The sequence below is a fragment of the Ascaphus truei genome, chromosome 1 (assembly GCF_040206685.1).
Source record: "Ascaphus truei isolate aAscTru1 chromosome 1, aAscTru1.hap1, whole genome shotgun sequence".
Lineage (NCBI taxonomy): Eukaryota > Metazoa > Chordata > Amphibia > Anura > Ascaphidae > Ascaphus > Ascaphus truei.
In genome coordinates, this window is record NC_134483.1 from 547927035 (window position 1) to 547953015 (window position 25981).

Below are 25981 nucleotides of genomic sequence, written 5' to 3' on the forward strand. Positions count from 1 at the left end.
CCGTTTTGCCATTCTGAGTAAATGCAGTATAAAAGATGCGTGCAAGAAGAATGTTTGTGCAGTCGCTCTTAGCAGAAATTAGCCCCCATCAATTCTCACAAATAGCTGACCTTTAAATTATGTGACATATTGAGACGTAAGCCATTTTTCTAATCTATAGAAATATTTATTATTATATATATATTTATGTCTTTATTGGTCACTACAAGGCTCTAAGTCATAGAGAGGAGTACCAAGTAAGGGTATTTGTTCTTTAAAGAGAACAAAAAGGAGGGAATTGTTAGGACCAGTAGGACAGGCCAGAATCTGCACTTGTGTTAAGCATCCATGTTGTCTGTTCATAACTAGTTAAGATTCTGTAGTCAGTCTTTTGCTGAAATATAACTCCTAATGCACTGAGTTTCTGCCAAATTACATTTCCTTTCTCCCTGCTCAGGATATTTCTAAGATACATTTTGTATTGTCAGTTTCCTGCTCTTTTAAGCAAATATACAAAAGACTGGTTCTCTGAAAGAGGCAAAATAGTATAACTTAGTTGCTAGAGATTCAAGGCCACTAATATGTCCTGCCCCTAAATCACGCCTCTAATCAAAGCTACACCCAAAACACACCCATGTTACGCCTATGTTACGTCTATGCTACGCCTATGTTACGCCTATGTTACACCTATGTTACGCCTCTAATCAGTATCTTCTTTTTCTGGTATAAAAGTCATTACCCTATGAGTAATAAATTGAGACAAAATATTTGAAACTGTTACGCCGGTACTGCCCGCAGACCAGACCCGTCCCTTCTACTGAGGTGAGGAACGTATATGGACACGCACCCGCAGCAAAAGGAGCGTGTCCGGAGTGTGGTGATTTTGGCGTTGCCAGGCCAGGTGACGTTTAGCTAGCAATACTTGCCGGTACCGGTGTAGAAGTGCCGTCGTCGTTGCCGTTTTAGCAAAGGTCAGGGATAGGAGAATTCCGGAAGGTCGTTTGTCCAAGCAAGGGGTCGGGAGCCAGAGAAAGACGTCCGCCAAGCCAAGTCGTAACCTGAGTGAATGAGAGAGAATGCCAGAATAGTGATCCTAGTGGAAACTATGTCGAGCAATGACTGAATGACAGGACAGGCAATATAAAGCGTGGCTGACCAATAGAAAGAGGAGGCAGGCCTGGAGGAGTGCATGGAGCTGTCCTGGATAGGCTGTCCAAATGAGGATACAGGTGAGTGGTATTTATGCCTGATTGATCCTTGTGTATGTGTTGGGGGCGGAGCCTCACTGCAGGAGCAGTGAATAAATTAAAAGAGTCCTGCGCGTGCTCTGTAACAGAGACGGGCGCGCGCTCGTAAGCGGTAGCAGCCGCATGAGAGAGGGAAGGTCCCGCAGGAGTGTGAGAACGCAGAGGACGGCGGGGAACCCCCAGAGCCGCCGGAGGTAAGTGACGCCAGCGAGGGGCGCGCGCCATGGCAGCGGGGGTTAATGAAGGTGAGGAGGCACCAGGGCGCGGGTGCCGCGATCCCAGAGTCCTCACAGTACCCCCCCCCCTCAGGATCGGCCTCAGGACGATCCTTCCATGGTTTTGATGGAAACTTCTTTCGAAAGCGTTTGAGGAGTCCTGGAGCATGAATATCTTTCAGGGGTACCCATGACCTTTCTTCGGGTCCAAAACCTCTCCAGTGGACCAAGAAGTGGACTTTACCTCTTGAAAGACGGGAATCCAGTAGAGCCTGTATTTCATACTCTTCGTTACCCTGTACCATCACAGGATCTGGTTTAGAAGTGTGGTCCGGAAAGAGGCTACTGGAGATAAAAGGTTTGAGAAGTGAGGTGTGAAAGACATTCGGGATTCTCATGCTTTGAGGAAGTTGGAGTCGAAAAGAAACCGGATTAACCTGCTCCAAAATGGAAAAGGGACCCAGGAACCTACAGTAGGAGCCAATTTGAGGGAAGGCGTTTTGAGACGGATGTTCTTGGATGAAAGCCAAACCTTGTCCCCGGGTTTGTATTCGGGTGCCGGACGACGGTGACGATCAGCCTGATTTTTAGATGTCAAGGATGCTTTTTGTAATGCAGATTGTATTCTGGACCAAGAGTCTTGTAGGAGAGCAATATGTTCGTCCACGGCTGGTACCCCAGAGGACTCTTTGGTAATAGGTAGGCGAGCCGGATAGAATCCGTAGTTGATAAAGAAGGGGGTCTCGTGAGTGGACTCATTCCTGGAAGAATTGAATGCGTACTCAGCCCAGGTAAGTAATTCTGCCCAGTCATCCTGAGAATTAGAGACGAAGCACCTTAAGTATTTCTCGAGGGATTGATTAACCCTCTCGGTCTGTCCGTTGGATTGAGGGTGATATCCAGAAGAAAAGGAAGACGAGATACCTAGTCTCTTGGTGAAATTTCTCCAGAACTTGGAGACGAACTGGGAACCCCGATCGGACACTATGGATGTGGGAATCCCATGGATCCGGAAAATCTCTTTGGAAAAAATATCCGCAAGGGCGGGTGAGGAGGGTAATCCTTTCAGAGGGATAAAGTGTGCCATCTTGGAAAATCGATCCACTACCACAAGAATGGTATTCATGCCATTCGACCTAGGCAACTCCACAATAAAATCCATCGAAATGTGGGACCAGGGACGCTCCGGAATAGGTAAAGGTAAGAGAAGACCCTGAGGTTTCTGACGAGGAATCTTGTTACGCGCACATACCGGACAGGCCCGTGTAAATTCCAGAATGGTTTTAACCATATTGGGCCACCAAAAGGTACAGCAGCGGCAGCTCTTATTCGAGCAAATGCCGCTGGCTGAATGAGGCTGGGAAGCGGGTAGCCGCGGCGCATGGCGGCGCACTGTGACGTCACGGTCACAAGCGCGCCCGGCTTCCCCGTCTTCCCCGGCTTCCCCAGGCTTCCCCGACACCCCTGGAGTTCAAATCTAGGTAAGCGGGGGTGCGGGGAAGCAGAGGGGCAGAGTAGAAGCCGGGTTCGGGGTGTCTTTGGGGGGGTAATTGCGCGCGATGTGGAGGGGGGGTGCGTGGGGGAAACGCGGCGGCGCGCGTTTCTGACTGGCGGCAGCTGGGGTAGATCCCGGCATGCCGCCGGCATTTACTTTAATAAAGTATGTCGCTACTGTACGACGGATGAGATCCAAGGTTTTCTTGAATCCAGGATGCCCTGCCGAACGGACGGCGTGTCCCCAGTCCAGTATTTCAGGAATAAATTTGGGTTCCACATACACTGGCGACACACTTTATTCGAGCTTGGCTAGTCCCACGAATTCGGGTATACCCGGGTGTATTGAGGTTTGTGACTGTTTTCTGCCCGAGTGCATTGAGGTATTTTCCAAGCAGGGATTGAAGCATTTTATTTCCGCTGGCTGCAATACTGCACAGTATATATATATATACTGCATTACAATTCATGAATTTATGCCATCTGGTAGACACGCGAAGCATTGCAGCCTATTAAATCCTAATCATTATCATTTAACAGATCAGCCGCCCATCAGCCAGGCATGAACCCAGGCTGGGAAGGCAAATGCAACGGGGCTTGTCAGAGGTGAGGAGCGGCGCATTCCAGGTATCTGCAGGTACATACCGGGTATTTGCTCGAATAAAGTGTGTCGGTGCAGTACAAAGAGTCTTTAGGAACCACAAGACCGGACGGGAGGTTCTCTTGAGACTTGATGATCTTCTCAAGATTCTTCAATGCCACGGCTGCTAAGATTCTTTGTTTAGGGAGGATGGACTCAGTGGATTTCTCTGATCTCTCTTCAGAAGAGTATTGCCGGGAGAGAGCATCCGCCTTGACGTTCTTAGTGCCGGGAATGTATGAGAGAACAAAATTGAATCTAGAGAAAAATAACGCCCAGCGAGCTTGGCGAGGACCTAAGCGACGGGCATTCTCAATGTACAATAAGTTTTTATGGTCCGTAAGAATGGTGAATGGCTCTTTTGACCCCTCCAGAAGATGTCTCCATTCTTGAAGAGCCATTTTGACGGCCAAAAGTTCCCTATTGCCCACGTCATAATTCCTCTCTGCCAATGAAAATCTTTTGGAGAAAAACCCGCAAGGATGAAGTTTATCCTGGGGAGAAAATTTCTGAGACAGAACCGCACCAGCCCCACAATCCGAAGCGTCAACCTCTAGGGTGAATGGAAAATTAGTGTTTTTGGTGTCGAAGGATGGGAGCAGAGACAAAAGCTTGTTTCAGTGTTTCGAATGCCGTTAGTGCCTCAGGAGACCAAGCTGAAGGATCTGCACCTTTTTGGGTTAGTGCTGTGATAGGAGCGACAATGGTAGAAAAGTTATGGATAAACTTCCGGTAATAGTTAGAAAAACCTAAAAACCGTTGAATAGATTTGAGGGAATTGGGTTGCGGCCAATCCACGACGGCTTTCAGTTTCTCTGGGTCCATGGCCAAACCTCTGTTGGAGATGATGTATCCGAGAAAGGCAGTGGTGGACTGATGAAAACTGCATTTCTCCATTTTAGCAAACAACCGGTTCTCTCGGAGGCGTGAAAGTACAAACTTCGTGTGAATGATATGATCCTGTAAGTTTTGAGAAAAAATGAGGATATCATCCAGGTAAACAATGACAAAGCGATTGAGGACGTCCCGAAAAATGTCATTGATGAAGTCCTGAAAAACTGCTGGTGCGTTGCACAATCCGAAGGGCATCACAAGATATTCGTAGTGTCCACTACGGGTGTTGAAGGCAGTCTTCCATTCATCGCCCTCACGGATGCGGATGAGGTTGTATGCCCCACGAAGGTCCAGTTTAGTGAAGAGGTTGGCCCCCTGAAGTCTGTCAAAGAGTTCGGAGATGAGTGGGAGTGGGTAACGATTCTTCACCGTAATATGGTTCAGACCCCGGTAATCAATGCATGGTCTGTGAGTACCATCCTTCTTTTTGACAAAGAAGAATCCGGCCCCCGCAGGAGAATTGGAATGACGTATAAAGCCCCGTTTGAGATTCTCACGAATATATTCGTCCATAGCTTCCGTCTCGGGCAACGAGAGAGGGTAAGATTTGGCCTTAGGCAAGGTATAACCAGGTACCAGGTCAATTGGACAATCGTAGGAGCGATGAGGGTGTAGGAGCTCAGACTGTGTCTTGCTAAAAACGTCCAAAAATTCTGCGTACGGAGAAGGTAACTCTCTCAGAGAACTGGATGCGTTACCTAATAGGAATGATGATCGCTCGGTAGACACGGAAGATTCCTCTGACCTTGGCCTCCAGTTAATAGGATTAGAAGAAACCCAATCGATAAGTGGATTATGCTTCTGTAACCAGGGTAAGCCGAGCGTAATCGGTGTTCCTGGGGCGTGAATAACGTCAAAGCCCAGAGTCTCTTTGTGCGAATGAGTAGAAAGGGTGATAGGTCCGGTCTCCAAGGAGATATAAGCCGGAGTGAGAGGCTGATTATCGATCCCAACCAAGGCAACGGGAGAGTTCTTTTTGGAAAGTGGAATCTGATTTTGTTCAGAAAATGTCTGATCCATGAAGTTTCCTCCTGCGCCGGAATCGATAAATGCTGCCGTGGAGATGCGGAAAGTCGGGCCTGAAAGGGAGACGGGAATGGTCAGTCTTTTGGGAAGTTCCCTTTCGAGAGGGGGACAAGGAGATTTAGCACCCAGCGAGCGCCCCTTCGTACTCACTGGGTTTAGTCGTTTCCCGGAAATGGTGGATTGTTACGTGTACGCTGTTCAGAAGATCCGCAATGATGGCACGACTCTCCAGTAGAGCGAAGTTGAAGTAATGGTGTCCGAGGTTGCTGGACCCTGAGTTGCATCGGCTCTGGAGCCTCCAGCGCCGGCAGCGGAGAGAACACGGGTCTCGGGGTAGCAGAGAACCTGGAAAAGGAAGCACGGAGAGGCGTAGACCGGGAATGCTGACGCTGAGCGCGGCGTACCTGGAGACACTGATCCATACGATTGGCCAGGGAGATGAGGTCCTACAGTAGTCCTGGCCTGGGGTGAGAAGCAAGTTCATCCTTCAGGGAATCCGATAGACCTCTCCAGAAGACGGAGACTAAAGCCTCCTGACCCCAATGAGTCTCAGCTGCTATGGTTCTGAATTCCAAGGCGTATTGAGACACAGGCCGACGTCCCTGTGTAAGCTCCAGCAGGGAATCAGAAGCAGTCTCTTGTCATGCAGGGGTGTCGAAGACCTGTCGGAATTCTCATCTGAAGGCCGCGTAATCTCGGGTAATATCAGGGCGTAATTCCCAGATCGGGGAGGCCCACGCCAATGCGTTACCTGTGAGAAGACTATATACGTAGGCTACCTTTTTCCGGCCAGTGGTATACAACTGCGGAGCCATCTCGAACTGGATCTCACACTGGTTGAGAAAACCACGACAGGCGTGGGGGTCCCCTGCGTAAGGCCTCGGAACCAGAATCTTCGGAACTGAGGATGAAGTGAAAGTTAAGTCAGACTGTGCCGGCGGCGCAGCCGCAGGTGGTGCCTGTAGAGTACGGTCCTGTACCTGTTGGGAGAGGAGAGTCACTTGATCCGTTAAGGCCTGAATCTGTTGGTACATGGCTGTCATCATAGAGTCCACATCAGTCTGGTCTGCGTCTTGTGGGCTCGACATAATGTTACGCCGGTACTGCCCGCAGACCAGACCCGTCCCTTCTACTGAGGTGAGGAACGTATATGGACACGCACCCGCAGCAAAAGGAGCGTGTCCGGAGTGTGGTGATTTTGGCGTTGCCAGGCCAGGTGACGTTTAGCTAGCAATACTTGCCGGTACCGGTGTAGAAGTGCCGTCGTCGTTGCCGTTTTAGCAAAGGTCAGGGATAGGAGAATTCCGGAAGGTCGTTTGTCCAAGCAAGGGGTCGGGAGCCAGAGAAAGACGTCCGCCAAGCCAAGTCGTAACCTGAGTGAATGAGAGAGAATGCCAGAATAGTGATCCTAGTGGAAACTATGTCGAGCAATGACTGAATGACAGGACAGGCAATATAAAGCGTGGCTGACCAATAGGAAGAGGAGGCAGGCCTGGAGGAGTGCATGGAGCTGTCCTGGATAGGCTGTCCAAAGGAGGATACAGGTGAGTGGTATTTATGCCTGATTGATCCTTGTGTATGTGTTGGGGGCGGAGCCTCACTGCAGGAGCAGTGAATAAATTAAAAGAGTCCTGCGCGTGCTCTGTAACAGAGACGGGCGCGCGCTCGTAAGCGGTAGCAGCCGCATGAGAGAGGGAAGGTCCCGCAGGAGCGCTCGAGAATGCAGAGGACGGCGGGGAACCCCCAGAGCCGCCGGAGGTAAGTGACGCCAGCGAGGGGCGCGCGCCACGGCAGCGGGGGTTAATGAAGGTGAGGAGGCACCAGGGCGCGGGTGCCGCGATCCCAGAGTCCTCACAGAAACCTGGCTTGCGTTACATTTCATTTCTTTCGTATTCCTGGGCCTGTAAGTTAATAAAAAATCAGAGATAACAAGTGGCAGTTCGTGAAAGCTTCCCCGGGAAGTCTGCTGTAAACGGTGCAGATGTGTATCCAGTCACAAGGCCTTCAGCTTTCTTGGCAGAGGAAAGGTTCCTCTCAGTTCTGAAGCCTAGCAAATAAAGTGGTTTTTTTCTTCTTACATATTGATAGGTTCAAAGATATGGACAAACTGTCCGAAGAAGCAAATTTATCTCTGGCAGAAACCATACAATAACAAAACCAATTCTAAGAAAAATTCACAGAATACAAATTACAATGGCAATAAGAAAACAAATCCTAAACCCAAATCCATACTCAGGAAAATTTCTAAATCAGATACACATTCAGGGAAAAACACTGAGTCCGATGCTTCGGATTCTGAACATGTTCCTCCCAGTGTGTTTTTTTCAGGTACTGACTCTGGGGCATCATCCAATGAAGAAATTCTTCTACCAGCAAGAGCACAGACGTATGCCATGAATATTTCTTCACACCCACAGTCAAAAAACGACATCGGAGGCGAAGAAGATCCAGGCATAAGCTGGTGGGTGGCCCCTGCAAAAAAGATGAGGTACTGAAATTAGAAGACACTAACATTCTTAATATTTCCAAATACACATTGTCCCAATCTGAAATGAGTGTGCTAAATTTGGGACTCACATTTGCACCCGATAGTAACTTTGACTTATTTTCAACTACTGTGGACCTTTACCGGTTCACCAGGAAATTAACCCTCAAAAGATTCTTCAAAACATAAGAACAGTTCAATGTCCATGCCTAATCTTGACGGGTCTCAGACAACATCCAAGATACCTAATGCGAATACTACAATATCTAATGATGGCCAACTAAGTCCAATCTTTGACATCGGCACACATTTAACGTTTCGTGACAATTGTCACATACAGGACTTGATTGAGTTATTACAAGATCAACCTGATACAGGATATGATCCACAAACCTTTCTAGGTAGCCAATCATCAGGTCTTAGAAACAAATCTGTGTTTCATCCTATGTTTTTCACTGGCCATACGATCAATGTGTTTCAAACAGCGGTACAACGGAAACTACTACTTCTCTCCCAAGGCATTACCACAACTACAAATGCTGTCTATAGTTCAAATATTACTGCAAATATATATGTATTATTATTTATATTGCTGTATATTTTAAACTTTATTATATATCCAGCTATCTATTATAATTGTTATCGCTGAATATTTATATAACTATATTACTGTATATATATATACAGTAATATAGTTATATAAATATACAGCGATATAAATAATAATATATATTTATATATATATATATATATATATATATATATATATATATATATATATATAGACCATACGATACCGGTTGCAACACGACATCAAGGGACAGCACGCAGGTAAGTAAATCAAAAATGTTCTATATTTGATAGAAGACACAAAAAACGACGTTTCGGTCCCCCAGTGGGACCTTTCTCAAGGTGGTGCAATTGAATGCAGTGCACAATACATATATATACCCCAAACCCCAGTGCAATTCAACAAAACCAATCACAGTTAATTAGCCTCACCTGCCTATGTGACATGCATCCACAGTATCAGCAGGTAAAGAGCATCCATTTTGAATATATTAACTCTATATTTGTTTACCTGATATGTGTTTAGGCATGCGCATAAAGGCTCAGGAATTGCATAATGTTACTGCTGAGAGACTACATAAGTCTGCCAGACCCAGCGATATCTTGGATAACCGGAGAGAGTGCGCATGGGCTAAACTGATCTGGAGCTGATACCTGGATGGATTAACTATTTCAGGGACGTGCAAAATACACATTGTAACTGCAAGTTAAGCGAAACATGTGAAACATCTGATGTGCTCACCGTAAATGTGCAAAAAAATGTGAGGGATTAAAACATATATACACACGTGTGGATGACGTGGCTGACTGGAATCTAGGACAATATATAAATGCTGAAAGCACTCAGCCATAAAACGCCTAATGCATAGTGTAAGAAATGATAATGCAATGATGACTCTATGCATCATGTCAGGAAGCGACACCTTAAAAACCAACACAAATACATAATGCAGACAATGTCAAATAGAGAAACTGGTAATAAATTAGAATACATGCTGTGTCACACTCTCAGCAAACATTGCTACAGGTGGCTCTTGACTAAAAGGGACCTGAGGTATCTGACACACTGTAATGCACCAGCATACATAAAAAGTGAAATCGTGCATCAAAGCATAATAATTTGCACAAACAAAAAAGACAGTATATAAATGCTGAAAGCACTCAGCCATAGAACGCATAATGCGTATTGTAAGAAATGATAATGCATTTCAGGGAGCGACACCTTAAATACCAACATAAACACATAATGCAGACACTGTCACATGGAGAAACTAGTGATACATTGTGTGTGTCTCGCTTTCAGCAAACATTGCCACAGGTGGATCTTGACTGCAAGGGACCTAAGGTGCCTGACATGATGGAGGAAATGCGGCTAACTGGCTGACACCCCAAGGCAGTATGCGCTGGTTTTGCTGTTAAAGATGAATCCTAGTATCAGCAGGCAGCTCAATGGGCCAGGTGCGGAGATTACAGGAAACAGCTTAATCTGAAGTCCTCATTTAGACCCCGTGGGCTCAATGTGCCCAAACTGTAGATGAGTCTGGCTTCAAGCTGTAGTAGTGTCCTGTTGCGATTCCCTCCTCTCCCTGAAGTCCGTGCCTGGGCAATTGGCATACAACGCAAGGTGGCGAGCCATGCCTCTTCTCTTTGTAATGTCTTGCTACTGGTTGATGTGACAAATCCTCCTTGTTTTCAGTATCAGCCAGTGATATATATATATATATATGTTTATTTATATAACTACAGTATACAGTATTATATATATTTAGCCATACTGTAGGCCTGAGCATAAATGATGTACAATACTTGTGGCCTACTGTAACTTATTGTTGTTTTTCCTTTACATTGTAGGGAGACAACTCTTCTGGTTGACCAAATAAGTGAAGAGAATGATGAGGGGAGTGCCACAAGGGTCAAAGACGCTCTGCAGAAAAATAACAATATAACTGCTTCTGAGAGCTGCATTAAGAAGATGAGACGCAGAATTGGATGGAAATATGGACGCGAGAGGTTAGTACTGGACAGTACAGGAGGTAAAAGTGTGGGTTTTCTGCATTCTCCGAAGATGTAAATTTCAGTTATGAAACGCGTTGGAAGATCTTTTGCTCCTTTACCTGACGCAAACCTTGGTATTTTATTTAGCCAAGCTTACACTTGGTTTTGCCTCCCTGTCCCCCGCACTACTGCATACTGCCGTATGTGTTTGACGCCGCCCTGGACGTTCCTTTATGCTCCGGAACAGAGGGGAATCTTGTGACATCATCGGCAGGTGCACCACGGAACTGAGCGGCGCGCTGCCGGTGTTCCGAGCCTGACCTGTTGGACTCACGGAGGTACCGGTACTCCGCAATGGGACATTTCACCGGTCTGTACCATCTGGTTACCCTGAGACGAGTGAAGCGTGACCCAAGACTCCACTGAGGTTTCCTTCCTGGCTGATGAGTGCTGTAATCCTGTGGTTTGAACAGCCTCCGCTGAAGAGCTGACATTCTGGCCATCTCACTGTGTGGTAACCCCACTAACCCATTGCCTGTTTTATTCATTATTGATGTACGCAGAACCTTTAACCTTTTAAGGGCGAGGAAGTGGCTCAGTGAGTAAAGACACTGACTGGCACTGAGAGTTTGAAGCAGGGGAACCTGGTTCAATTCCTGGTGTCGGGTCCTTGTGACCTTGGGCAAGTCACTTTATCTCCCTGTGTCTCAGGCACCAAAAACATAGATTGTAAGCTCTGCGGGGCAGGGACCTGTGCCTGCAAAATGTCTCTGTAAGGCGCTACGTAAAACTAGCAGCGCTATACAAAAACACGCTATTAATATAACTAAATGCATAATTTTTTACTTTACTTCACTATGTCCGTTGTGCGCCTTGTTTTTGTGTCGTTTCTCTAGTAGCTGGGGTGTCGAGCCACCCCTTCAAAAAGGCTGCAGACACAATATAGTGACTTCCTTCACAAGGTCCAATCAATCCTTATTGTGTTATTATATCACTCTTCATTGGGTTTACTGTCCAGCACTGTATGTGGGACTATGTTTTAGCTGCGCACAGATCACTTTTTTTCTGCATGTGTGGGGTGCCTTCTCTAGGCATGGACCAGGATGCATCGTAATTTTTGATGGTAAAATAATGCACAAAGTCACATGCTGTAGCTTTATGCACTGTACTGTACTACTGTTGTGTGCAGTATTTTGAGCACTTTTCTTTGCTTGTTACAGTAATCATGAATAAAGTTTTTTATCAAGAGAAGATAGTGCCTGAGATTGTGGAATACATCACACGTGAATTCCCAGATAGTCACCGTTTCTACAAGGACAACGATCCCAAACACACCGCGTCTAGTGTGCATATTCTTGCCTGCGGTATCAACAGGATGAAGTCGCCAGCGGAGTAAGTACGGTAACCGTGTCTCATTTTTTTAATCTGTTTACTGTGTATCTCTTTAACTAATTCTCCTTCTTTTCCCCCTCCAATGACAGATCGCCATACTTCAATCCTATCGAAATGGTATGGCATCAGATGAAGGATCATATCCAAAAGGTGGTGAAACCCTCAAAAAAGGATGAGTTGGCGAATGGCATACTAAGTTTTTTGGAATAATGTACTCACCGTTGAAATATGTAATAAATATATCGATCATATTGCGACTGTGTTGCCCATTGTGAAAGAGCATAATAGGCATGCATCAGGAAGGTAGTAAGGTACAGTACAGTTCTGTTGTATGGTAAGTACAGACACACCAAGTATGATACTGGTAAGTATGGCACAGATTCTTTACAGTATATGCACTTAACTGCACTCATTTTTTCTTTCCTTTTCAGAGAGAGCTACACGACAAATCTTGGTACAAAGTACTGTCCAGTAGTCATACAGTTGTTACACTATAATGTAGTATAGAGTTCCAGTATATAGTAGTTTGACAGTAGTAACTGCATAGTACTGGAGTAGTGACACTGTACACAATGCCATTATATGCACTTAACTGCACTCATTTTTTCTTTTCAGAGAGCTGCACTAAAAAAGAAAGGGTGGGGGGAGGGGAGGTATCATGTGTAAAATTAGTGAACTGTGTGTATAGTGTATCAACAGTCATAATTTACACAACTCCCCCCCCCCCTCTCTCAATGAACTACAGATGCAATGCGGCCATAACGACGAAGAAAAAAACTACATTTTGTATTATTCATGATTCTTTGCATGTTTCATTTTTCAATCATTATCCTGATAAAATAAGAAAAATGTACCTGTAATTTTTCTGAGAATCATTTAAACACCCCAGAAAAAGAAAGAATGGCAAATATTGGTAAATTACAGTATACTAGAAACGATTTTGTGTTCAATTCTGCTCACCTATTTATTCATAGAATATTTCATTTGAAATCATGGTGCAAAACAGAGGAAAAGGTTCATTTTTGGAGGGTCTTACTTTGATCCAAGGATCAAATTTGTCAATATAACTTACAGTATAAAAAACAAAAACATAAATCAATCCTTAAAAACGGGTTTATTTTATTTTGAACTTGAAACTCAATTTTAATGTGTGGGGTACTGTATTCTCCATGAAGGGCTTATCACCGGTTAATTGCTTTGGGCACATTTGGCTTTGTGTGTGAAGTGGTTGGGGGTGGGCTACAGTTGGTGCTGCAGTTGCAGTGTGTGCGGGATTATTGGTTCAGAGAAATCTTATGGCCAGCGGTTAAACTCATCCCCTTAATGAAAGGCTCTGCCAACACTAGTTAATTTGCAATAAGGGCTAATCAGATTAACATATTCAATTCAAGAAAGGATTATCACACGTGCACATGCATCACAGGATGAGTGATTCATGGATGAGTGGATGAGTTAATGGATGAGTCATTCTCAAAATGAATGGTTTGGGGGAGGTGTCGAAAAGAAGTTGAAATCCTTTGGCCTTGTGTGTGTGCGAGGGGGAGGGAGAGAGCGCTGTCAAATGGATTACCTGTAGTTCAAATAAATATTTTCAACAGGTCATCATAATGTTTTGATCCCCACACCCCCAAATAAAAATCACAGTATGCCACCCACCTCAAAAAGTATGTGCATGACTAGTGTAGAATTAAAAAGCTACAGTACTGATTAATTCTCAGAAGATCAAGAATTGTTATGCAAGCCCATGTCAAGAAACAAAAAAAAATATATATTTTTTCAGACTTGAACTTCTAATTTAATGGGAAGTTAAACACGCATGCGCATTAATCGTCAACAAGGTCCCAAAGAGAATTACATGCAGGCGCAGAAATATGAGAACAGGCTCAGGAAGATTAAAGCCACAGTGCCAACCATTTGAAAATGAATGGTTTGGGAGATGTGTCGATAAGAATTTGAAATCCTTTGGCCTTGTGTGTGTGCGGGGGGGGGGGGGGAGCAGTGTATGATGGATTACCTGTAGTTCAAATAAATATTTTCAACAGGTCATCATAATCTTTTGATCCCCACACCCCCAAAATATTTTTTTTTTAAAAGAGGGCTACATATATAATATAGTAACAATTTAATAAAGAATCAGTAAATGATAAAACAGAACTGAAGGTGGAAATGACAATCCTAAATGAATAAACAATAAATACAAAAGGAATAATAAGGAATACCGGAGGATGCTGCAGCAAGTAAGGGGTTAATCCTGAGGTAAGATCAGTCTGTAATGAGTACCGTATATTAATATGCCATGTAAATCCTCCTTCGGTAAAATAGGTGAAGAACTTTAAACTCCAAATAGAAGCAATGTAAAATTAGTTCCAGTAAGTAGATGGATGGCACACTCTCATGATGATAAGCCCAGATGTAATGCTGATCAGTTGAAAATGCTTGTAGCGCACCTGTCAGCTGGATGCCTCGAATCTGTGAGCAGTGAGAGCCAGGATATATGCAAATGCTAAAGGGAGTACCTTACCGGCCGGCGTCAAGGCCCGCATATGTCAGAGAGAGCACCTCCGCAATGTTCTGAGGGTGTATTTCCCATCACGACGGTGGCTATGAGCCACCATACTTTGAGCACTGAAGGAGGAAATGAACCGGCAAAATGGAACCTCTGATCTCAATCAAATGGTGCAGTGTTCCAAAAAAGAACAGGCAGGAAACAGCTGATCACATTTCAGGAGTTCTCCAGTAGCGCAGCTTCCAACGCAATGACGCACTGTATGTGTTTCATCAGTTACTCAACAGACTTCGTCAGGAGTATACTATATTTCTGTTGCTATATATATAAACCACTATTATATGTGTGTTTGTGTGTTTGTATATATACACTGGCGACACACTTTATTCGAGCTTGGCTAGTCCCACGAATTCGGGTATACCCGGGTGTATTGAGGTTTGTGACTGTTTTCTGCCCGAGTGCATTGAGGTATTTTCCAGGCAGGGATTGAAGCATTTTATTCCCCCTGGCTGCAATACTGCACAGTATATATATATATACTGCATTACAATTCATGAATTTATGCCATCTGGTAGACACACGAAGCATTGCAGCCTATTAAATCCTAATCATTATCATTTAACAGATCAGCCGCCCGTCAGCCAGGCATGAACCCAGGCTGGGAAGGCAAATGCAACGGGGCTTGTCAGAGGTGAGGAGCGGCGCATTCCAGGTATCTGCCAGGTACATTCTGGGTATTTGCTCGAATAAAGTGTGTCGGTGCAGTATATATGTCCATTAAAGGTATCACAAACCACTATGTATCTTACTTTTTACTATTTCAGGGATAAATATGACTACCAGCACTCACCTGTGTGTACCCATATACTCCCAGCATTTGTGCTATAGGCACAGTTGTGACTGAAGTGAAATCTCCAATAAAACCTGCCAGCCTTTCATGTTCCAAGCAGGAGTAATTGGGAACTGTCCTGCGGGGTCCGGATAATATCTGTATCACACTTTGCACAGCTTTCAGGTCACTTGCACATGAATCATATACATGGTAACCCAGAGTAACATTGGGCAGAAGGTCTGGATTCTTGTTAATCTCCTCAATGGCAAAAATAAACGCCTGAAATTGTTTGTAATGCTGGGGGACAGTCCTGTGGGATAAAAATGAATGGATTGATTGGTTAAAATAGCGTCTTGGTTCTTGGATGTGTAACCTGTTCATTTTGTAATAATCATATAAAGAATAACAAAGGATTTACCAGACATAGAAACATACAGAATGCATGAAGAGTTTAACTAAAATGCTTAAGGAAGAAAAACATGTTATAAATAAATACAAGTAAACCAATAAAATAAAAGTAATTATAATAATAAAATACTTTTGTTAAATTTCCTGTAGAATTTTAAATAGTCCAATGTCATTTCTCAGTGTTTTATATTTATATAGCACATGCAAACAGAAATGTTATAAATATTAAACAATTTCTCTACAATTGGGGTTTAGTGGTGTTTCCTATAATCTCTTTAACATTGGTTAGGTTTTTTAAAGATGCTTTTATAAATATTGTATAGATAATTTTTAATATAATATTTGTAATTTTCTGAATAAAACAGATTTCTGTTCCGGGGGTCCTGCTTTCCTTTCTTCTGTTTAAGGCACAACAATACAGGTAAACCAGAGAAGTGTATTGTTTCAAAGAGGTGGAATTTATCTTATACAGGACTATATATAGAATAGGGGCATTGTTATTTAGTTCTGCTCCCTGTTGCTGTGATTCCAGGATCTGGCACTGAGAACTTTTCCTCTAACTTTAGGATATACAGAACAGTATCTGCTGCAATTTATTTAACTTTATATGTTACTCTCAGACCCTCCATTCATATAGTAACAGAATAACCACTTCCCTACCAGGGTATTTGTCACTTCAAAAAGCAAAGTTTGCTTGTATTATTTACAAATAAGTGCAGAAACAATATACACAATATTTCGTAGGAAGAACACTCTTTTTTCAGGTGTATACCGGCAATAAGACTAAGAGTCCTTTATATACAGGCATTATATTTATATATATATATAGACCATACGATACCGGTTGCAACACGACATCAAGGGACAGCACGCAGGTAAGTAAATCATGAATTTTTTATATTTGATAGAAGACACAAAAACCGACGTTTCGGTCCCCCAGTGGGACCTTTCTCAAGGTGATGCCACTGGGGGACCGAAACGTCGGTTTTTGTGTTGCAACCGGTATCGTATGGTCTGTTATTGCTTTATGGGATAAGCACCAAACTTATTTACTTGCATATGGTGTGCCGGCTGTGCATTGGATTCTATAAATATATATATATATATATATATATATATATATATATATATATATATATATATGTAACGGTTTTTGTGAACCGGTCTGACCCCCCCAATCTCATATTGGCCCCTATGGTCTAACCAGTCCCCATTACAGTGTGGTAGTGTCTGGTGGTGCACCTGTTGGCTACAGGACTCCTGAGTCTCCCGCATGATGGTGTATGGGGAGGACCCGTCCAGACAGGCCGCTGAGGTAGTGTGCTGAGTCCTACCTATTTCCAGTGCAGTGCCTCCACCTCATCAGGGTCCCTTCGGTCACTTGGGGATGATCCTGGCGAGGAACTCCTCTGTGGTGCTCCTCTCTGTACAATCACTTCACACATGTACACGAGAGGGTTTGTAATTAAGAGCATCTTTATTGTACGGTGGGCCGTGCTGCCCTCCACAATGGGGTGTATTAGCCCTTCATTGTCACTGCACTTCCCTTTAAAAGGTATAGTTCGCCTTAAATAGGGATTCCCTATCCCAGCCGGGATGTCTTTACTCTGTGCCAGGTCCCTGGACACAGTCTTCTTATTCAGCTACTATAACATAACTCTTAACTGCTCCTACTCTTACTCCTCCTCCAGTAACACACACACACACTTTGGCTCAGTGCTGTGCCTTATGTATACTCTGGAGGCTGACACACCCCTGACATCACTAACCATGGAGTCAGAGCCTGTGACCACTCCCATCCATACATAGGGCACCTCACCAGGGTGTGAGGGCAAACCTCCATAATTACTGCTGGCATGCCCACAACTTACCAGGCCTTACTGTCAGCAGGAGAGATGACTGTAGCCATTTTACATGACCGCTACATTTTGTCCCCCTGGTGAATCCCATCGTCCTCGCTGGGACCTAAATTTGCATACCTTCCTCCATGAAGCACTGTAACACAAAACATAATTGTTAACATCACACAGATTTGCACAATACAACAAAAAATGACTACAGTGACATCTCGCCAAGCCCGCCACGACCAGCAGCCACGAGCCCGCGTAATGTCTCAGTACCCCCTAATAGTAGTGGCTCGGTTCAGGTTTTCTAACCTCTCTACCACCCATGTCCAGGACCGTGACATGATAATGTCTAGGCAGTCCCCTCTCGGGCCTATAGGTCACCTTGTGTTTATGTATGTTCCTCCCTATACTCCACACTCGCATCAGGTGATCTATCCTGTCCTCTGCCTTCCTTCCGGTAACTTCACTCCCCTTACTGACCAGATACATTTCAATGGTTTCCCTAAGCCACCTTTCTCTGTTTTCTTCTATCTCCTCCATGAGGGGTTCAGGGACATAAGGGTACTCCAACCCGTGGGAAGACTTATATCTAGCCATTATTGCCCGTTCCGCTCTACTGATCCTGGTCAGATCAGCCCTACCTGCCCTCCCAGGTAGCACCCATAACAGGGGTTTGTCAGGATCCACAGGGTCTGATAGTGTGTCAGGACCCATGGGCTCTATCTCCCTGTGTTCTATCTTAATCCACCGGTCCTGCAATTCCCTATCTCGTTGCTCAGGGGTGAATTCTCCTTCGGCCCACCAAAAATCTACTACCTCCTCCCTACGGATGAGAAACCGCGTACGGTCCATCCAGGCTACATAGCCTTCAAAGAGTGGGGCCCACCAACGGTGTTCTTTAAACCGGTGCGAATCCCCTGAATCGCTTTCGTCCGCACCCCCCCCAGAGAATACCCCCGATGTCCGTGCCGACCGTGGTACGGACCACCGTGATGATCCCAGGGCCTTTTTCTCTGGTTTGTTGGTCGCAGGAGGCAACCACCGGCCTACCGCGGCCTTACCCAATTCTCCCCCACCCCGAGAAATGCCCTCTGTAGCGCAACTGCGCTGTCTTTCCCCAGTCCGTCTCTCCTCCTCCCCCAAAGGTACGTCCACAAGTTCTAGGCTAGGCGGGGACCCCGGGGAACAGGTGATGGGGGCAGGGATTTTACCTAGGGCGTGGGGTTGGGCGTAAGGGCAAGCGAGGGGGCGCAACGGGGCTACGACCCGTTCCCGGCTGTCCATGGATTGATCCAATGAGGATAGCTCACCCTCCTCAGTCTGCGGTTCGCCCATCCAGTTCTTGGGCCCTTGAGGTGATCGGGGACCTTCACCCGATCGCCGAAGCATCGCTGCTTCCTTCCCGTCTGTTCCGCCGTCGCCACCGGAAGTGATGTCCTCTCCGGAACCGGAAGTGCCGCCATCTTGAGTTGGACCCCCATGCGGGATCTCTTCCTCTATGACGACATCCGGAAGCTCCGCTGTCGTCTCCACCGGAAGTGGTGTCTTCTCCGCACGTGCGTCTTGGGCCTGGCACGGCCTTGTTTCCGCTACACCGTCTACCGGAGCAAGGTAAGTAAGTGGCCTTCTCTTACCATTCCGCAGAGGTGTAGGCGTCTCTCGCCCGTCGCCGCCATATCCTGGGGCGGGGGGACTCCGTCTCTCGGCTCGCCGATCTGCAGGGGACGCCCGGCTTTCCAGGCTGCTACTCATGCCACGGGGTGTCGTCCTCCCCGGTTCTTTCCTGGGCCTTGATTTCACCTCCGCTAGCTCGCGGAGATCCTCATCCGAGTAGTCTCCCTTCCCCGACTTAGGGGTCACCGATCGGGGCGATAGTCTCTTTCCAGTTCGGTCGGGGGGTGACCCGACCGTCTCGGTTGCTGCTGACCCAGCCGATTTAATCGACTCCAGTCCCCTTTCTCCGGGACTTGCACGACTGATCCACAGTGCACCAGGGGACTCGGCAGAGCGCCTAGCCGTATCCCCCGGGGGGTCAGCAGGTTGGATCGGGATGAACGTCGGCCACAAATATAATGTCCCGCAGTGTGGGCAACGTGCCGCTGTATTAACAGTGCCTCCGGGCAGCCCGCATTGAAGGCAGAGCCCGACCACCGTCTCGGTGTTGGCCACCCTGATTACCAGTAGCCCGCCGGGTACCGAGTAGGTCTGGGTGGAGACCATAGTGCCCACAGTGGAGGAGCAGGCCATCCTTTTAATAGGGTCCACTTTCTGTATGGGTCTCTCCAGGTCAGTGGTTCCTCGCAACTGACGGGTAGAAGTTGCTGGGCCAGCCACTTCCTGCTTCGGCTCCTCCCTCCGCTGACATAGCTGGAACCTGCCCCCAGGGGTTGCAATAATGGGTGGGTCCCACAGGGGAATAGCATGCCCCTTAATTAAGGCCACGCCTTTCTCAGTCCTGGTGGGCGCGGTCTGCGTTTTCGCGCCAGTTTCCCCGTCAGGGTGAGGTTCTTTTCCCGCGGCTAGTTCCCGCCTTCTCCTGGCAGCTGCCCTTTGTGCAAGGTAGCCATCCTTTTTGCACTGCATCTCCGCGGCCGGAACTACTTCTTGTAGTGTCGCCGTCTGGATATCAGTCCCTGGGCCCAGTGGGTGCATTCCCACAGGCCATAGTTGAAAGTCACTCCCCCTGGTGGAAATCAGGGGAGGGCCCCATAGACTAAGCGGTTGACTCAGCACAGGGGCCGAGTGAGTCACTGTCCATGAAGGCGCCGCCATAGCTTTCGTGCCATGCCCCCCATCAGGGCGGGGCTCTGCTGTTCGCGCCATTCCCGGCCAGCTTTTTGCAAGTCCTGAATCAGCCAAGTTCTCTGCGACTGGCCCACGCGGTCTCCCTAGCAAGCGGGAGCCGCCATTTTGGATAGCTTTTGAGTCCGAAATGTCAGTTTGTTTTCTTGATAAGGTAGCATTCATTTGGTTGCACGTCCACTGACATCCATCCTCACGGTGCTCCACCCCATTTATCACAATGTCCTCACACTCCTCAAGGGGGCACCTCGGTGTCCCAGACAGGAAAAAAATGGGGCAGCCACCACCTTCGCTCCACTCCAGAGCAGATTAGTTAGAGACAGCTCAGCGACAGTTTGCTCTTCAGTGGGGCTCACGCCACGGGTGCCTTCCCCATCAGCCTCTGGTCGCCATTTTTGGCTCTCCGCAACACGCGGATCCTCCATTCCTTGGGTTGTCACGCTCTCGTACCAGTTATCGTACATGGGGCTCCGCTCTGCGGGGCAGCCACCACACCAGTACAATAAAGATTTGCTCAGATGCACCACCTGATCTAGGCTGGACTCATGTTGCACTACCTCAGGCTAGGCTCACTCTCTCAGTGTCTGCTGTAACTCCTTCCTCCCAGTCTGTGCTCCCTATGGTAAGTGTCTGGAATGGGCTAGAGTACTCTGGCTCTGCCATGCAGTACTTTGGGCGTCTACCTCTCTTGGTCAGCCTAGCGCAGACCCTCTCCAGGATTCCTGACCACGTTAACAGGCTATCCCTTTTGGCATCCTACCAACTAGAACTACCTCAAGGTGACTCGGTCAGCTATAGCCCGGCTCCAAACCCCTCACTCCTTTCAGGCCCCTAGGTCGTCCCTGCGAACTGACAATACCCTGTCAGCCCCTGACCACCCCTAGGTCCGTCCCAACGCAGCACAGAGTGGCAGCAGACACTCTCCCTGTTTCCCAGTGTGCCTAGCTAGAGCCTGTCCTGTTGACAGATCTGATCTCAGCAGCTCGCCTCCAAATGTAACGGTTTTTGTGAACCGGTCTGACCCCCCCAATCTCATATTGGCCCCTGTGGTCTAACCAGTCCCCATTACAGTGTGGTAGTGTCTGGTGGTGCACCTGTTGGCTACAGTACTCCTGAGTCTCCCGCGTGATGGTGTATGGGGAGGACCCGTCCAGACAGGCCGCTGAGGTAGTGTGCTGAGTCCTAACTATTTCCAGTGCAGCGCCTCCACCTCATCAGGGTCCCTTCGGTCACTTGGGGATGATCCTGGCGAGGAACTCCTCTGTGGTGCTCCTCTCTGTACAATCACTTCACACATGTACACGAGAGGGTTTGTAATTAAGAGCATCTTTATTGTACGGTGGGCCGTGCTGCCCTCCACAATGGGGTGTATTAGCCCTTCATTGTCACCGCACTTCCCTTTAAAAGGTATAGTTCGCCTTAAATAGGGATTCCCTATCCCAGCCGGGATGTCTTTACTGTGTGCCAGGTCCCTGGACACAGTCTTCTTATTCAGCTACTATAACATAACTCTTAACTGCTCATACTCTTACTCCTCCTCCAGTAACACACACACACACTTTGGCTCAGTGCTGTGCCTTATGTATACTCTGGAGGCTGACACACCCCTGACATCACTAACCATGGAGTCAGAGCCTGTGACCACTCCCATCCATACATAGGGCACCTCACCAGGGTGTGAGGGCAAACCTCCATAATTACTTCTGGCATGCCCACAACTTACCAGGCCTTACTGTCAGCAGGAGAGATGACTGTAGCCATTTTACATGACCGCTACATATATATATATATATATATATATATATATATATAAAGCAGAAAATAGCCGTGTTAGTCCAGTTGCGATAGTGCAGAATAAATGAGTTCTTCAGTATTAGGTGATACCTTTTAAAATTGGACTAACAATTTATGTCATAGGACAAGCTTTCGAGAGTTATCCTCTCTTCTTCAGGTCAGCAAATCTGATATATAAAGGTTTCCCCCCTGTATCCCTACCCCTCCCCACCTTTCTTTGACACCGTTCCCTGGCTTCAAACACATTTAACACCCTACCTTATCTACAGTAAATATCTGCTGTTTTTTTCCCCCTCTCTCTACACTGTTTTTGCCATTGAAACCTTTGTATATCAGTATTGCTGACCTGAAGATGAGAGGATAACTCTCGAAAACTTGTCCTATGACATAAATTATTAGCCCCAAAAAAAAGGTATCACCTAATACTGAAGAACATATATATATATATATATATATATATATATATATCACCAAGTAACTTCTCAGAAAACCCCCAAAAACATACTCTATACCCCTGAACTAGATTGCCCTCTAAAAAATTCAATTTCCTTATACATAAAAAATTATATGAAAACACAAAAACCGCACCAAAAAGACATACAGTAACAACCCTAATTAAAATATATCTTACGAGGTGTTTAAAATACAACCTAGAGTATAATTGATTGTAGTACATATAAGAGTAACAAGGCAGTAAGCGGGGTAGATATCTCCCTTACGGTAGGTAATCTGAGAACCTATATATAATAAATAAAGATTAAGCATGACCCATGAAAAACCGACTAATTATCTCATTTCATAAAAGTGTATATAACAAAAACGTTTTGTATGTGAAAAAAATATATCAATTTGTATCATACAGTATATCAGAAATATCACATATATTAATGTTAGTGACATGTTTAGGGTTATATTATATCCAACTGATTGATGCCTTTTTAAAATCAAATTTCATAACCCATTTCTTATTTATATAGGAATTATATATATTTGTATTTTTTATTTATATTTTGTTTCACTACATACAGTACAGTATTTTCTTTGGTTAATTTCTGTTTAATGTATTCTTATTATTGATCTCCTGTCTAGTCTTTGTGCTTTGTTGTGTTTTGTTTTTTGAGTCACTGTTCTTACATTGTGCGTTTTTTTGTTTGTTCTTTTATGTCATGATTACTAATTGACACCAGTTGTCTATATGTTCTTGGTGGAGGTAAACATTGTACCTTCCTTCCCCAACTGCATACTCCTTGAGAAAGCGCCGCAGTGGACGATAAACCGCGTAGGAGGAGGAGTTTTGTTCTGTTTTGTCCTTTTTTATGTAGCTTAATAAATGGATTTTATTTTTTCAACGCTGGTGAGTTTCCATCATTTTTCCTTTTTGGAGCGGCAGTCCATCCATCCACCCACCTCCCTTTTATAAATAAAAACCTGAATAATTTTGTGTAAGTTACTTTGTAAACACAGTGAGCTTAAACTTGGGAAGGTTTTATTACTTCTGGCTGCTCCCTTTGTCTGAGGTCCAACAACAGTTTGTACATCCAGAGCCTCTACAGTCATATTTAGGGCAGAAATAAAATAAGGTAAATATTCACAATTCAAATCGAATATACTATCTATTTTTCCCATTTCCTCATACTCTTCCAAGAATAAAACAAACGTTATTCAGAATCAGTTTAACTAGAAATAGTATTTCACAAACATAGTGAGACCAAGATAAATGTGTAAAGTGAATCACAGGGCGGCAGTGAAGTCATTTCTTACTAATTACCTATTATCTTTACAAGAGATGTGCACATATGTTGCTGAAGTCTGTGAATCAGGTGTCATTTGCTGGGTGGGAATTTTTGTTAAAAATTTTGCAAAAAATGACAAGCTTTGAAAATAAACCACTATTCTGGGTAAAATCTGGTGAAATTGGCAAAAATTTTATCAATGTAAAAAATGAAGTGAATCGCATATCAACATATTCACAGATCAGTCATGTTTTCCTGTAGATGTGCATTCTTCCTTCAGTATCTCATAATATTGCACCATTAGTGGTTTCACATATACGATATATAAACATGAGAATTATGTATTCAGTAAGGATTGCTGCCTCTGTACCTACAATAATACTGTGTGATTGCAGCTTCAACAAAAACACAAAATAAAATCTCTATCATTTAAGGTGCATTAAAGGCAGAAAATCAGAGAGCTGCCACATCACACAGTTTCCTCCAGCCTGCCCCAGTCCCTAAACCCTCTCCAAGATACATTTTGATTAGGTGACACCTTGTCATTAGACACCTTCCTGCAGCAGAAGACACTGTATATCTCATTCACGTGAATGGGCCATAAGGTATCACCAGAAGGGTTTTATGGCATAGCACCACTAAGTAATATGGGCCAAATAGCTTAAACTATAGATATTCCTGTGCTAGCAAGTAAAGAGAGATAACCTTTAATAATGCATCTACCTACACTCCTCACACACTCCTTCTGAGAAGGGATTTGGAGGATAAACAAGGGCAGACATACTGTAGTGTGATCATTTTCTTCCTAATGTTACAGCCATCTTTTTCCTTTTGATCTCTAGTATTTGTAAGAGAAGGGACTTACCCCACACACATCATTCTGGGGACAAGACCATTGTGTGGTGTAAACTCGTACAACTCATAATTCACCGTGAACACTCCTCCGATGATGATTTCTCCTTCTTTAACATATTTATATTCTTCCACAAATTGTCTCATTTGGAGATCAGGTGCAGGTTTGGAACGCTGAATCACAGATCTGCAAGGAGCCACAAACAGGACTGTCACACAGAACAGTACTGGAAACAAATGAGATACAGTGGGTGGCTTTGTTTTCCGAGATAACACAACATATCCCATTATAATGCAGAATATAACTGCATAGGACTCAATGGCATAGAGCAGCACACATGACAATGAAGCCTGCTGCATCTGTATGACAGTGTAAGGGAACAGAATCATCTTATGCTCTTCTTATATAGCTCAGGGGAATACGTTTCACAGCGTCCTACTGAAGTTATTTCCATCTGTGGTTTGGGACGCCTACTCTTAAAATATGTTACATGTACAGTGTGTCAATCATTAGCTCCAACCAACAGATAAACACAGTCATTGGTTCTGAGTACATGAAGTAAAAGCTTTAATTTTCAGTCCTATCAGGCACCCAAACAATTACAGAATTTAACCTTGTCTATAATTTGAACTTAAGAAAATCTTGTTTTATAGGTTACCATTGTCACGGAAGACCAGGTACTTTTTAAACCATTTATAGATTACCTGGATCATTCATTAGGCAGAACAAGATAGTAAAAACAAATTGCGTTTATTTTGGTAAACCCACGCACAACAAGAAGAGATACACAATGAACAGTTACAAATACACTTACTGGGCGTCTGGGGGGAGGGGGGGAATCTAGGCTTTCCTAGGTGCAGGGCGCCCGCTTGGAGGAGCTTACCCTGACCGGGATATACCCCCGGTTCTCCCTCCTCTTTTGGGCTTCAATTCCTAATCGTGACCAATCCGATTTTGAGAACTTGGGCGCAAAAGACGGGACTTAGGGCCTCATGCAGTAAGCGACGATTATGTGAAATCGGCAAGCTTACCGATTAGTCATGTTATTGGCGATTTTTCCTCTCCGTATGCAGTAAGTGCCGAATACATTCAAAATCAAGGCGAAAACAAATCCGCCCACTCTCACGATGATTAGCCGATCACACACAGGTGTATCGGCGTGCGTGGCGGGGTGCTGTTAGGTTGCCCAATCACAAATCTTGCTGAATCAGGCGAAACAAGCATGTATTGGATAGCGCGCCATATTTAAAGGCAACGTGTACTGCTAAT

At 45.2% G+C, this 25981-nt stretch overlaps 1 protein-coding gene across 1 annotated transcript in view; it reads right to left on the reverse strand.

The window, feature by feature from the left end:
* The window catches only part of LOC142465728 (vomeronasal type-2 receptor 26-like), a 66292-nt gene extending 41191 nt beyond the window's left edge, over positions 1-25101 (reverse strand). The window contains exons 1-2 of the mRNA XM_075570011.1: positions 24725-25101; positions 15294-15585 (exon numbers count right to left, since the gene is read on the reverse strand). Of these exons, the coding sequence (XP_075426126.1) occupies positions 15294-15585; positions 24725-25101 (669 nt within the window). The remainder of the gene's footprint in view (positions 1-15293; positions 15586-24724) is intronic.
* Between the last annotated feature and the right edge of the window lie 880 nt (positions 25102-25981).